We start from the raw sequence: 15,356 nt of genomic DNA, 5'->3' as shown, positions 1-15,356 counted from the left end.
AAATCAAAGAGAAATAGATCCTGGTTTCAAAGATCTCAATCTATTAAAGGAGATAAGACATAACACAAACAACTACAACATACTAGAGGTTGGTTCATGCCATATGAAAAGAGGTCAAGATAAACTGCCATGATGTTCAGAAAGAGGAGGAATTCTCTCTACTTTTACTTGTCTTGGTTGTTTTCATTGTAACTAAATGCTTCAATGCTGCTTTGTCACAAAAGACTTTTATGTAACTAACCGAGATGCAGACACATAGACTCCAGATGCTACCAGACTTTAAAAAGAATGTGTATGGATAAGAGAGGTCTGCACAGCTAAGTAACCAAATGTGTACATGGTTAAAATCCAGAAGATCTGATTTTAGACTTCCTTAGTTATAGTCCTGTACATTTTATACTTCTGAACATGGGCTTGACAGCATACAAAAACCAAGGTTCGCATTGCATTTATAAATGAAATCTGTTACCTAAGTTGGTTTATTATTTTCAGGCATGTAAGGAGAAAGCCAAGATTCAAATCTTGATGCTTTTCCTTTGGAGGCCTGAAAGAAAATAAACCAACAGATTTGTTTCTAAACATAACGCAAAGCTTGGTTCTTTCACAATTGGTGCCTTGAACTTCAGGTAATTCCCAACAAAGTGTGACAGAGCACACCGCCTCAGCAATAAAATCCTGGCGGACTAAACAAAGTAAAAAGACCTTTTAAAATCTGCACATGGGTTTTCAGTAGGGTACTGCCTGTCTTTGCTGCCAGGCTTTCGTCCAGGATCACATCAATTTACTCTCTTTCCTGCTATATCTACTAGACTTCAATACAACTTATAGCTGAATGTTACCATGCCAGCCCATCTCTGGTTTTAACTTGGGAAAACATCTTGTTGGGCCAGTCAAATAAAAGACAGTTCACTCTCAAGGATTCTGTTTATAAAGAAATCTACTTAAAAATGGATACAAAGGCATAATAATAAAGATTATTAGAAAAAGAAAATAAGGACTTTACCTTAATATGCAATATTGCTGTTCCTGGAGGATGAGCATCTGTTATTGATCTTAGAAGTTTTCCACTGGCCAAATCCCACATAGTGATCTATAAGATAACTAAATGCTTTAAAAACAAATTTATTGCTCTTTTTTGGACTTAAGTATCCTGGCTTTTGGCTGAAATAATCTATTCCTGGTCTATAAACATTGCAGACAAAGAACTATAAAGTTAAAACATAACTAAAGGTTGCAGATCCACTAAAGCATGGGGCCTTTATTTCATCTTCATCCTCCCCTCATCCTGCCCAACCTACTTTTCCCTTCAGATTTTAAATCTTGTTGTTTTACTGAGAGGTAAAAGAAATTTCTTTAATGAGTCAATCTCTTTAGCACTGGTAAAAATTATAGAAAGGCTTACTGCCAAACCAATTAATATGTCAGAAGAAGAGAAGAAACAAAATTTACTGCCAGTTTCAGAAGAAAAAGAAATACCAAAATAGTTATCTAGGAACACAGTAATAAGAATACTCAAAGCAGAATATAGTGTACTTAAAAATCAACAATTATCCTCACTACAGTAAGAAAGTAAATTTTGTATAACGGCCTGGTTGGTTTATAAAACCTATGTACTTACATGGACATATGAATTAAGATATTAAAAATCACAGACTCTGCCTCAGTCAATATTTAAAAATTTGGACAAAAGTCAGACTAAGCAAACTCAGGTTAGCTCTACAGACATGTCACTTTATAACACGTTTTAGTCTTCGAGATACTGATTTAGAGATAATACATTTTTTAAAATTGATTTTACATTGTCTTATGGGTAAAATAGAGTTCCTATTTACCTGTCCTTTAGCAAAGCCACAGAGAAGTCGTGAGCAGTCATTGTTGATACTGAGGGCAGAGATGGCTCCATATTGACCTCCAACACTAGTGCTACCCAGACAGAGTCGCAAAGCTTGATTCTGATCTAAAGAAAGCAATTGATAAAATCAAGTGAAAGAAATGAAGGTGTGAATAAATATATACTTAGTATAGGCTTGTTTTCAAACACTTTGAGGTAGCAAGTATCAAAAGAATCAAACGATGAAGTTACATTCATCTTAAAATATATTTATTGAGCATCTACTAGACACTGGGCATTGAATTAGACACTAAGAAAGCAGAAAAAAACAACTACAAGGAAGCATAATCCAAAACTTGCTAATAAGTTAAAAAAATCCTTCGAAAGCTCTTTGAACAAACTAACTTTCATTCTAGAATTGTATTTCTTGCTATTTTTAGGATGCAAGGTTACATGAAATACCATCTTTTAAAGTAGCTTTAAAACTTCAAAAATCAAAATTTATTAATTTAGAGTTGGCTGAAATTTACATTATATTATCCATGAAGAAAAGGTTTACCAGGCAAATGAACAATATAAATAAAATCACAGGGTATGTTTAAACTGCTTAAGAAAATTCTTTTCAAGCATCAACATTTGATATGCTAAAAGCAAATAATTCAAATCTCTACTAGATTAAGTTACTTAAGGGCAATGATTTTGCCTGAAATCACCTCTGATTTCTCCAGGAGGCACTCAGATATTATTAAACCTTATTATCTAATAATTAAATTCCTCTAGAATTCTCCTAGGCAATGCTTATTTTATATTATATAGAGTTCATTATTGTACCCACTTGAAAACAATGAAATAAAAAATTTAAACATAAGAAGGCATGCCTACAAAATTTAACTGTTTAAGGGGGAAAAAAACTATCATACTTGCACAATCAGGAGGTCTCTTAACTCCCCCCAGCAATTCTTTGTGCTTCCCTTCACTATCTTATGTGCTAATTTTTGGAGGTAAATACATCTTACTCTCACTCTTAGACTATGACCTCCCTAAAGGCTGAGATCATGAGTGAATTAACATCCCCAGAATACCTAGCCTGCTGCCTTGCACACAGAAGCCAACTGACAATCATCTGAATAGCTGCCACATTTGCAAATCTTCCTCCTATAAAGGTAAATCTGGTTATCAGAAAGAGCCTAAAGACATTCATTCTCAAATGTAGGGAATAATACTAGGTAAGTCCTTTTGCCCATCCAAAGTGACTACTGTAAGAATATTTTTCTGTGTTCATAAGCAGGATCAAATAGCAATCCCCACCTCCCCAGGAGTTCTGACACAATTAATGGCTGTATTCTATCTAGCACATAGGAAATATTTGATGTTTTCTGAAATCATTTTAGATCTTAGCCTTCCAAGATGAATATCAGAAAAGGAATAAAATTCATAACTATACAAGGTCTGATGTATTTTAAAAGTCCTATGTTTACTCAAATCTAAAATGATTAAAATTACAGATTTTTTTCCTTACATACACTTTCCTCCCTCCTCCAGTTTAATCCAAGTTATTAAAATTTCCTTTTCCTGACTCTAAAAATGACATCACATTTTATTTTGCTTTATTAAATTGCATGCATAAAATAGTGTTTTCCATGATTCTTATTTTGTCAGACCCACCTTTACAGTTAGTGGATTATCCATATACCTTATTCTGCAAATTTTCAAGATTCAGTGGTTGGGCAACAATTTTCTATATATGCTACCACTTTGGGTCATGCGAGTAGTCCAACGACTGGGCTGAAAGTACGAGGACAAAGACAGAAATTCCACACCAGCCTCAAAAAGAAGTCCCTTTAGCCCGGGCTACCTGCCTTCTAGGAGAGTAGTGTTTGGATAGCATCCTGCTGAGATCCTTTGTAATCCCGGTTTTGAGATCCAAACTCTATACAGCTCTGATCCACCAATACTTAAAGACACTAACTAATGCTTCCTACTTTACCTAAGTTCATACTTTAAATTGGACTATTTGGGCTTCCCCGGTGGCACAGTGGTTAAGAATCCGCCTGCCAATGCAGGGGACACAGGTTCGAGCCCTGGTGCGGGAAGATCCCACATGCCGCAGAGCAACTAAGCCTGTGCACCACAGCTACTGAGCCTGCGCTCTAGAGCCCGCAAGCCACAACTACTGAGCCCACGTGCCACAACTACTGAAGCCCGCATGCCTAGAGCCTGTGTTCCGCAACAAGAGAAGCCACCGCCATGAGAAGCCCATGCACCGCAATGAAGAGTAGCCCCCCCCGCTCACCCCAAATAGAGAAAGCCTGCATGCAGCAACGAAGACCCAATGCAGCCATAAATAAATAAATGTATTTTTAAAATTATACTATTTAAGTACTCTCATAACTCAGGGAAAGTAAGCACAGGAGAATTAAGGAGTATGACAAAATAGAGAATAAGGGTACCATTAAGAAAAAGGAAATAGAGGAAAAAAGAGGAAAGGAAAAAGACACATCTAACTTCTACATTAAAAACCCAAACCTGACTCTGCTTTCCTGACTGTGGGTCCTGTGTACTAAAAAACTAGCTAAGACAAGGACCAAATTATCAGCCTTGGTCACTCCTGAAATATGTATTAAATTTACATCCCACAGGACTATGTTAACGAAAACATTGTCAATTTTTGTCCTTAACTTTTACAATGTATTCATTATATTTATAATGTCTCTTTATAAGGTAGAGTGGCTGTGAGGTAATAGTACCTAAAATGTAACATAATTTAACTCCACAAAGATACTTATCAATTCTTATTGCTGTCATTATACATTCTATATTTATGGTGCCATATTAACAAACTTGCTATACAATTTAGACTAAAATCAGAAAAGGTAGAATTTCTGTGGAAAGAAGAAAGCAGAGTCTTATTGAAGAGATTTCTTCTACTAGAAGAACATTCTGTAGTCCAGATTTTTCTAGACAATTCTGGGGAAAGGTATTTCATGAAGACAAACTTAAAACCTCTTCCAAAAACTTAATTTCTAAAGCTACATGGAAAGAACAAAAGGACCTGGACAGAAGCAAGAAAGGTGAAAATCAGAGCTCTCCACATTCTCCTCCTCCAATGGGGCTCTTGATCTGGGCAAGAAATATGAAATGAGACTATCATTTTTCCTATAAACTTCAGAGTTGGCATAGAGCTTAAATTTTGTAAATGCCTATGAAAAATATGAAAACTATCCAATGGCACACACGCAAAGAATTTTTTTAAGTTTTTTTTTTTTTTTTTGGCCGAGTTGGGTCTTAGTTTCGGCATGCAGGATCTTCGTTGAGGCGTGCGGGCTCTTCCTTGTGGTGCATAGGCGTCTCTCTAGTTGTGGCGTTCGGGTTTTCTCTTTTCTAGTTGTGGCACACAGCCTCCAGGGCTCATGGGCTCTGTTGTGTGCGGCACGCGGGCTCTAGTTGAGGCGCTCGAGCTCAGTAGTCGTGGCATGCGGGTTTAGTTGCCCTGCAGCATGTGGGATCTTAGTTCCCTGACCAGGGATTGAACCTGCGTCCCCTGCGTTGTAAGGTGGATTCTTTACCACTGGCCCACCAAGAAAGTCCTACGAAGAATTATTATTAATGATAATAAATAGCTTACCAATTAATTAAGAGAACTCGAAGCCCAGATACCACAAAAAGCACATCCATTTGGTAGTGCAATGAATTGTATCTATTTCTTTATCAGTATACCTTTTGCAGTACACTTTACTTAGGGTAGATCTCAGCATATTCTAGGCTTAAGAGTAATGTGCTAAGTAGCAAAGAAAAGCCATAAATAACATATAAAGTCTATAATAGCCATAAAATCTAAATTTGTACATACTTCAAGAATTTCTGCTCTCCGTATACCAAAATTAATCTAATCCTCTATTTATTCACCCCTAATTTGTTTTAACTACATCCCAAAAACCATCAGAGAAGGAAACACCTAGATCCTAGAAGGAATCAAAATCTAATTATGTGTGTAGAGCTCTACTTTTATTGCCAGTATTCACCATTCTTCAATACTACTCCTTTGTGCATTATTAAAATATTCTCTAAGACCAAAGGAGAAGAAAAGAGTTATTAGGAAACATTTTTCATCAATGATCGTAAAACAGCAGAAGCACTTTACCTGACCGCCATCTAACAAACACACAGAATTAAAGTTCTCCATTCTCTCTATAAAACTTACTGACTAAAGCCCACGATACACTGACTCCCCACAGCTAACTGGCTATTTTCTAGAACTCAAATGCTTACGAAAAGTCAGTTGTGTTCATTTCCAAACCTGTTCATGCCACTGGAATACTACTGTACTTTAAAAATGTAATTAAACAATATTGTCAACTGATGAAATACAGTGGAAAAGAAAGAGCTGTTGTTTCTATGAAAGTTAAATGAATGTTTTAGAAAAACTTGGTAAAGATGAGTTGCTTTAAATTAACTATCATGAAGTAACGTATGGACAAGACAACTGCAGAAAACTGAAAAGAAGTTTTATGAAAATCTAAAATTTTGCACACCTCGACTGATTCACAGGTGCCTAAGCTTTTACCTCTTTTTTAAATTAAAAGTACAAATTTTGCATGACCCATCACTGATGCAGCTTATGCCAAAAAAGATGCTGCAGACGTCCAACTGGCAGATACAAACTCAAAGAAACAGTTTTGGTCTACGCCAAAAGATTAAGAACAATATTCACTAATTTATTTTCATTTAAAGTAAAACATTAAAGGTATGCATATATTTATAATTTTTAACAATTCCCTACTTTAACTAATTTCAAAACTTTTCAATAAGCATTTCATAAGAGGACATCGACTGTAACATTTTTCAACATTAAAAAGGTCAAAAGAAAAAGAGTCACTCATGCAAACCAAAATTACTATACCTTTTCCTTTGAATCCATGGAGAAAAGATCAAAAAAAAGAGAAAAGCAAGAAATCAGTTCAAAAGTTCAGAGAAAAGACAGGTAAAATTTCAAGAGTATAAGTGATAAACTTTAGTTATCTGTGGGAATGATACTAAATGTGATTAAATGATACATCTAGCATTTATATTTAGGTATTGGTATGGAAATAAAGAAAATGCATAATATCCAAATTTTAGCACAGTAAATCCAAGTCCATTAAGCTTGATAAAAACAAAAACAATTTCCAAAAGATAATCTACTAAAGTATACTAACAACCCTCAAAATGGAAAACTAAGGGCCTTAGGATAGGGAGATATCTTTATTAAGATTCGAATTTTTGAGATCCTATATTTAGGTAAGAACCAAGATACATAATAAATACCATATACCTATAATTCCATAAGAAAAGGCAATTTACATGATGTTTAAGAAGCTTATAATGATTACTATTTTAATGACCCAGGCCTCTATTCCAAAGAGAATCTAATGGTACTTAAACAAGTACAATTCTGCACTTTTTCCTATGATCAACAAAGATGTTTAAAAGATCAGATTTAACCCAGATCTCTAATCTAGACACTTCATAGTATTATTACTCTGCCATTTTTTTCCTGGCTTTCAAGCAAATTTAAATCCATTTATTAAAACTCATTGTCCAAATATCTGATTCCCACAAAAATGAGTAAAATTTATTAACTGCATGATTAAAAATCCAAAGCCTAACTAGAATATTATGATCCTTTCTCAAAAGGTTCATTATGGCATACTTTCTTTTTCATGAGACTGTAATGAAAGATTATTATTTCATCAAATCTACAAGAAAGTTGCTGGGGTCTAAAAAAATTAGAAAGCAGGCCCAAGAAAATTAAGAAGACAGTAATGAAAGACAATAAACTCTTCTTCTCTGTTAGTTTTTATTTTAAAAGACTTCTTTTTTTTTTTTTTTTTTTTTTGCGGTATGCGGGCCTCTCACTGTTGTGGCCTCTCCCGTTGCGGAGCACAGGCTCCGGACGCGCAGGCTCAGCGGCCACGGCTCACGGGCCCAGCCGCTCCGCGGCATGTGGGATCTTCCCGGACCGGGGCACGTACCCATGTCCCCTGCATCGGCAGGTGGACTCTCAACCACTGCGCCACCAAGGAAGCCCAAAAAGACTTCATTTTAATTTGTTGCAGTAAGCTCTGCATGGATTTGATTATAAGCAGGCACATATTCTTATAACCTTGCGGTAAGGAAGGGATATTAAAGCAGATAGAGTTGAAGAAAAGTGAGTACTGGTAAGTGGGAACAAAAATAAACATGTATTCTGCTGACAGATAAACACGAACATTATATTTTATCCTCATTCATCTTAGTTCTTCCATTCTTTCCTTTATATATCTTGCAATTTGCCTCCTTTTCTCTCAGAACTGGGGAGAACTGCTTGGAAGTGTGGAAATGTACTGATCTTAGGATTCAGTATTCCTTGATTCTGAATTTGGCTCTGTACATGTCACTTAACCTCTCTGGTTCTCAATCACCTCATATGTAAATAAGGGGATTGAACTAAAAGTCCTATGAAGATCCTTTCCCAGAATTCTATCAATCTGATACCAACTATGCCCTCATAGGAAAACAAGCATTCCTACACGTGATAGGAGAGCAAACTGGTAAAACTTTCTAGAAGACAATTAGGCAGTATACATCAGAAGTGTTTAAAATGTTCATACCCTGACCTCCGCAAGCCCACTTTTAGGAATTTGTCCTAAGGAAATAATCATGTGCACAAAAATGCAGTTACAAAGATGTTCATCACTCTACTTTTTGGTTAGAAACAACCTAAATGTCTTATAGTAGGAAACGATTAAGTAAAACGTGGCCATTAAAAATGATGTTACACAGAAACAAATCACAGACATAGAAAACAAACTCACGGTTACCAAAGGAGAGGGGGAGGGGTAAATTAGAAGTTTGGGATTAGCAGATACAAACCACCATATATAACATAGATAAACAACAAGGTTCTACTGTATAGCATAGGGAACTATATTCAATATCCTGTAATAAACCATAATGGAAAAGAATATGAAAAAGAATATATAAATATATATATATAAACTGAATCGCTTTGATGTACACCAGAAACACAACACTGTAAATCGATCATACTTCAATTAAAAAAAAAAGCTAATAACTTAATACAGAAAAAAATTATGTTACAGATGACTTATTATGTTACAGATGACATGGAAAGATGTTCATTATAATGAAAATGCAGGTTACAAATTAACATGATTCCATTTGGGGGTGTGTACATATATATACACACATGTACAGGAAAAAAGATTAGAAGGCCATACAGAAATGTTAGGAATTATTCCTGGATGGCAGAATTTGGTGTATCTTCAACTTTTTGCTCATCTAAATATTTTATTATGAACACATATTATGGAATAAGAAAAAATTATTGTTTAAAGAATCAATTCTAAAGTTCTCTCAAGAGAATTATATTTTTGTTTCCATTCTTCTCATCCCCAGACAAAAAAACTTTTTTATATCAATCGCCTTTGAAAAGACTAGTTGTTAAAAACACAGATAAATAAGGCTTTTGGCATAATGGAAAATTTATAAATAGGAAGTCAAATTGTTCAAAAACAAGGGAAAATAACTAGTTATTCACTCATACGATAAATAAAAATGCAAGGCCCACAGAGATCAAACTGTGGTTCTGCTATTAAGGTCTTCCCAGGTAATCCTTACACAATATCCTGTAGAGTCCTTACCAAAATACAGTGTCATCAGGAATTCCATTTAAGAAAGTTGCAAAAGACTTAAGATCCATAGAGAACACTAAAAATGACAGGAAAATATTATCTAGTAGTTTTTAAGTTAACAGAACAAAATGTTCTGCTCATAGTATTGAATGCAAAAGCAAAGAAAGATTAAAACTAGGTTTATTTAGTCTCACGTAGGAAAAGAAAGTGAGAAAATAGGACTATCACCTACCATACAAATAAAACTAGCTAAGTTCTCTTCTCAACCAAAAAAAGAAAGTGATTATGGGCTAAAAATTTTTCTGTTTAGAGGGATTTACAATGTAAATGAAAAAAAACACTGTCAGTAAGAGTTACTGAAAATTACTGAGAAAGCCTGGGAATCTCTTTCCCTGAAGATCTTTTCAAATACCTACTACTCAAATATGATTTAGAATAAAACATTAGCACCACCACAAACCAGAGGAACACGAAATGACAACCTCTCAACTTTATATCCTTTTTGTCTAGGTCTGCAGAGAGTCAAAAGATATGATATGATAGCTTATAAATTCATAAAGAAGAAAATAAACTTGCAATGAGCAACAAAATGAAGCTGAGTCAAGTAATTTTTAACTATAAAAACGCTGACTGCTACTTTTCAAGTTTTTCTGGCTTTTTTCAAAAAAATTCAGTTTACTATATAAACTGTGATCTTAAAGACATTATTAAAAAAAAACCCAAATACTTAATATTTAAAATAAGGAAAGTAGTTAGAAAATTTACCAAATATTAAAGCCAATCCATGAGATGTACCCACTGCTATCAGACTCGACACTGCCTGAGAACAAAAGAGAAGATTACATTTTAAGACATTACAAGGATCTTGAAATGATCAGAATTGAATTTGCTGGTTTTCTTTCCTCTAGGCACCAGATAACATACCAACTATTATAAATAAGGAAAATTTCATCTAGGAGGCAAAACAGGAAATGAAACTCAGAACATCTTATTTCTGGGAATCCCTCTAAATTTACTCTAAGGGTAACAATATTAAAATATCATATGTTCAACATTATAGGCAAAAACATGCCACTTAACTTCCTCTAAAGCAATTTTTTGAAAAATTCAGGGGTCCACACAAAGTAAGAGGCACTTATGCTACCCAACCAAGAGCCTCCTACGAGTGTGGGAAAGGGAAAAGAAAGCCCTTCTGCAGCTTATTCACAGGAGCCAAAAGGCACCAGAAATACTCAAAACCCAGCCCACTTCCTCACCAATTGACTATCTAATAAGAAAGCTACAGGAGGCAGCTGGAAATAGTTGAAAATAGAAAAGAGGGCACTAGTGTGCTTTCAATATCCCCCAGTTCTCTATAATCACTCCACAGATTTACTATTTGGCAGGCTTGGCAATGGAGTTCAGAGCTGTTAAGTGTACTATTTACCACAAAGTGATTTTACCAAACACTGTTTTCCACTCCCTATAACCAAAGCGAGGCCAAGTCACAGAAGGAGCAAATATACTTGGGCAGGGTAGCACCACATACAAATAAATTGGGAAAAGGCTAATCATTATTTTTCTTAAAAAACAAAACAAAAAGAGAAAACTGAAAATAGAAAGAATGAGAACATTCAACACAGACAAATTTTAAACCTGATTACTGGCAGTAAATGACATGAATTAATTATCACAAAATTTATGTAATAACTTTGAATATCGGAAGAATAAATCTAAGAAAACCTGATCAAATAGAAAGCTTACCTTTAAAGGATTTAAAGTATACTTACAATTGCTGTAGGCAAGCCAGCATCTACTTTGTCCTAAATAAAATTTAAAAAAAAAGTATTTGAAAAGACATTCCCATTTTTAAGCAGAAAATGGTATAAGGCCCTCTCTTTACATATACAATTCAGACAAGAGGTAGAACCGTCATTTTTGCCCCCAAATAAGAGAAACTACAAAAGTTGTATATACCAACAAAATATAAAGAGCACAAGAGTAGATCGTTTTCTTTTACTGTTTCAGGAAGGGTACTGATTATAAATGAAAATGTAAAGGGAAAGAGAGAGGAAAGAGATTCTATTTTCAATAATGTGAATAAACTATAAGTACTATGGGTCACAATGGTAAGAGTACATAAAGATTTTAAAAACGGAAACATACACTAAAGACATTCTTCCTCTAAGTAGGAGCTTCCTACCCAGCAGATTATAAAATAACCCCTAAATAAAAACCATCAGCCATAAAAAGAAACGAAATTGAGTTATCTGCAGTGAGGTGGATGGACCTACAGTCTGTCATACAGAGTGAAGTAAGTCAGAAAGAGGAAAACAAATACCGTATGCTAACACATATATATGGAATCTAAAGGAAAAAAAAATGGTTCTGATGAACCTAGGGGCAGGACAGGAATAAAGACGCAGACGCAGAGAATGGACTTGAGGAGGGGGGGAGGGGGAACGGTAAGCTGGGATGAAGTGAGAGAGTGGCATGGACATATATACACTACCAAACGTAAAATAGATAGCTAGTGGGAAGCAGCTGCACAGCACAGGGAGATCAGCTCGGTGCTTTATGACCACCTAGTGGGGTGGGACAGGGAGGGTGGGAGGGAGGGAGACGCAAGAGGGAGGAAATATGGGGATACATGTATATGTATAGCTGATTCACTTTGTTGTACAGCAGAAACTAACACACCATTGTAAAGCAATTATACTCCAATAAAGATGTTAAAAAAAATTAAAAATGAAAGGCAAAAAGAAATAATTTTTAAAATAAGCCAGAGCAGGGTATATTCAGTCAGAATAAGAAAATCAAAACTTAAGTGCTAGTGCCAGCTCCTTACCAGTGACTGTGTGACCTCGGCACAGCCACCTAACCCTTCTGAGTATTAGTCCCCTTACCTGTTTGCGGAAAAGGCAAACACTGCCCTAGCTACCGCCATGAGTTGTCCTGAGGATCAAATTAAATGTAAAATATCCTAAAAATGTAAGGGTGTCTACTAATATTTGGTACTTCTGTAGCTTTGAATAATAACAAGGGCCTTCAATGATTAGAACTGTAGTAGCAAAGAGCTTTCAAATGTATTTATCACATTATTTGATACTCAAACCAGGAGAGATGGATCAAACAAGTAGTATTATTCTGATTTTCCAGATTAAGAAAACAGATTAAGATTCTTAAGATTCAGATTAAGTTTCAAAGAGCTTAAATTGACTTGCCCACAGTTATTCAGGAAGTGGTAGACTATGTCTAAAACTCAGGGTTTCCATTCCCAGACCAGGCTCTTTGGATCACTTCTGTATTTCTTTTCTGTCTGTCCCTGTCAGTGTGCTCAATTCATTATTATAATCTCTCAGAAGGCAGAATCTATTATATCCAACTTTACAGAGCTTCCCAGGAACTAACCTAAAATACTTACACCAGGGCATGGAACTATGAGGAAGAACAATCACCAACGCTGCTATGTACAACGTTCTGGAGAGTAGGATGTACTCAACTTTGTGTGGATGTGTGTGTGTAAAGGATGCCTAACATAATGCTGAACAATAAAGAAACATGCAACAAATATTTGATAAATGATTGATTTGTGTCCTGGACAGGGAAAAAGAATGAGCCAGCAGATGAAGAACATAAACTATATTCAAAATGGAACCTGAAAAATGCAATCAGAAGTCAGCTAACTTTCAAAGCTAAAACCCACAGATGTGGGAAGCAATTTAGAGGATATATGAATAGAATTTTAGTGCTGGTGTTACGGTATCTTAGGATAGTGATTCTCAAAAGCCACGCGCGTTAGAATCACCTGGGATACCCGTTAAAATGCAAATCCCTAGCTACACTGCTAGAACTAGATTCCAATTCAGTAGGTCTGGGATGGTGCCCAGGAATCTGTATTTTCATAAGTATCCTAGGAGATTCTTATACAATGGACACATTTTGCAAAAACACTATGCCAAGGTATCCCCGTTATCTTAAGTGATCATAAAATGATAAATATCCTTTAAAATTAATTTGAATCCATTTTTTAACATCTTTATTGGAGTATAATTGCTTTACAATGGTGTGTTTCTGCTTTATAGCAAAGTGAATCAGTTATACATATTCATATGTTCCCATGTCTATTCCCTCTTGCTTCTCCCTCCCTCCCACCCTCCCTATCCCACCCCTCTAGCTGGTTACAAAGCACCAAGCTGATCTCCCTGTGCTATGCGGCTGCTTCCCACTAGCTATCTATTTTACGTTTGGTAGTGTATTTTAAATATAGTCACATGTCATATTACTTTGAGGAGGATTCCAAAATTAAACAATAAGGTTCACAACTCCAAAAGTTTCATCTCTCCTAAGTGTTCTCCAGGCACAGACTACAAGGCCATGATGATCAACGCCTTAGGCAGCCCTAAATAACATCACTATCCACATGGCTGAAAGCATTACTGAACAGCCATTCAGGAGAGAAACCCCAAAATATAACTAGCTTTACATGTTAATAAACCAACCATCACAGAAAAGCATACAATTTAAATTGAGCTGGTAATCCAAAATTAGGAAAGCAGAGTATGAAGACTGTCACAAGAAAAGCAGTTTTCATTTTAACATACCAAAGGAGCTCAGCCATGGCAATGAAATAAGAACAGAATGCAAACACTCTGGGATTTATTACAATTTTTCCCTCCTCTTCAAGAGAAAGGAGAAACCCTTTTAAATAACAGATTTATCTAATCATTGTTCAATGTCTGAGTTTTAGTTCAGTCTCCATTATTCAAAATATTTTTAAAACTGCACAGGTGGGTCAAATGACTGTTCTGGTTCATCTTGATTTTGAAAGGAATGAATTTCATCACCTACATCAGGATTAAATTCAGAAAACGTCATGGAAATGTAATCCTCAACAGGTGGTTCCCATTCTAGAAAATATGAGCTACTCTCCACCTACAAGAGGAAGAACAATTGCCCAGGTTTCCTCCATTGCTTGACTATCTCTCTATTTAAATTGACTTCATGATATATGAGCTGGGTCAGGGTATACCAACTGCCCGCAGAGAACACTTTTTCTTTCTTTCTTTTTTATTGTTTCTTTGGGGGGTTTTTTGGTTGTTGTTTTCGGGGGGGGGGGGGTTTGTGTGTGTGTTTTTTGTGTTTGGTTTGGTTTGGTTTCTGCAATAAGAGCTTTCTCTAATAAACCTGAAGATTACAATGTGGTTATGGTGTCATAATGCCACTTCTGTATCGATCTCTTACCCTTGTGAAAAATCAAAACTTTGTCCAAACTGAATATGCAAAATACCAATTAAACTCCAGGAAAAGAACATAAAAACATATCAAAGTTCCTGGGGTATGAATCTGTCATCATCATCATTATTATTACTATTATTATTTACAGAACCTATATACTGAATTCAGAAAACCAAAATTGAAAGTCTGCGTAAAACTACAGGCCTTGAGGCCAAAGGAAAATTTGATAAAACATACCCGGATCAGCATCTATTGTCTTGATGGACTATTAAATATTTCTGCACTTAACACAGTACTCTAAATCATTTTCAAAAAAGACACAGATATTCTGTTCCAGCTATTATACACTGGCCACATTCACCAATACCACCCTCATTTCACAACAAAGAAGCACTAGACTTGGGAGCCAAAAACCCCAATTTTGAGTAACTGCTCTGCTATCTCCTAACCCAATGATGTAACACAAGTTAATGTCACCTCTCTGAGCCTGTCTTCTCATTTGTAAAATAGGATACGGCTCTCCCTACTTTCAAAGTTGTAAGAGTATGTGAAATAAGGTACATGAAAAGACTTTTGTGAATTATAAAAAAATCACTCAGTTGTAAAAGATTCTGATCAATCGTTTCTCCATATGA

At 35.5% G+C, this 15,356-nt stretch overlaps 1 protein-coding gene across 7 annotated transcripts in view; it reads right to left on the bottom strand.

Moving 5' to 3' along the window:
* Positions 1 to 15,356, bottom strand: part of VPS8 (VPS8 subunit of CORVET complex) — a 306,350-nt gene that overhangs the window by 265,116 nt on the left and 25,878 nt on the right. For 6 of the 7 annotated variants that reach the window (XM_067738310.1, XM_067738309.1, XM_067738314.1 and 3 more), the window contains exons 6-9: positions 11,274 to 11,306; positions 10,270 to 10,324; positions 1,833 to 1,957; positions 1,004 to 1,090 (exon numbers count right to left, since the gene is read on the bottom strand). In XM_067738310.1, the coding sequence (XP_067594411.1) occupies positions 1,004 to 1,090; positions 1,833 to 1,957; positions 10,270 to 10,324; positions 11,274 to 11,306 (300 nt within the window). Of the gene's footprint in view, positions 1 to 469; positions 538 to 1,003; positions 1,091 to 1,832; positions 1,958 to 10,269; positions 10,325 to 11,273; positions 11,307 to 15,356 lie in introns of those variants that run through there. The other variant, XM_067738315.1, reaches the window with a different exon arrangement.

This window comes from Pseudorca crassidens, chromosome 5, assembly GCF_039906515.1.
Source record: "Pseudorca crassidens isolate mPseCra1 chromosome 5, mPseCra1.hap1, whole genome shotgun sequence".
In the NCBI taxonomy this organism is placed as follows: Eukaryota; Metazoa; Chordata; class Mammalia; order Artiodactyla; family Delphinidae; genus Pseudorca; species Pseudorca crassidens.
The sequence above is the reverse complement of the archived record's forward strand: the minus strand, read 5'-3'. Positions and strand labels throughout refer to the sequence as shown.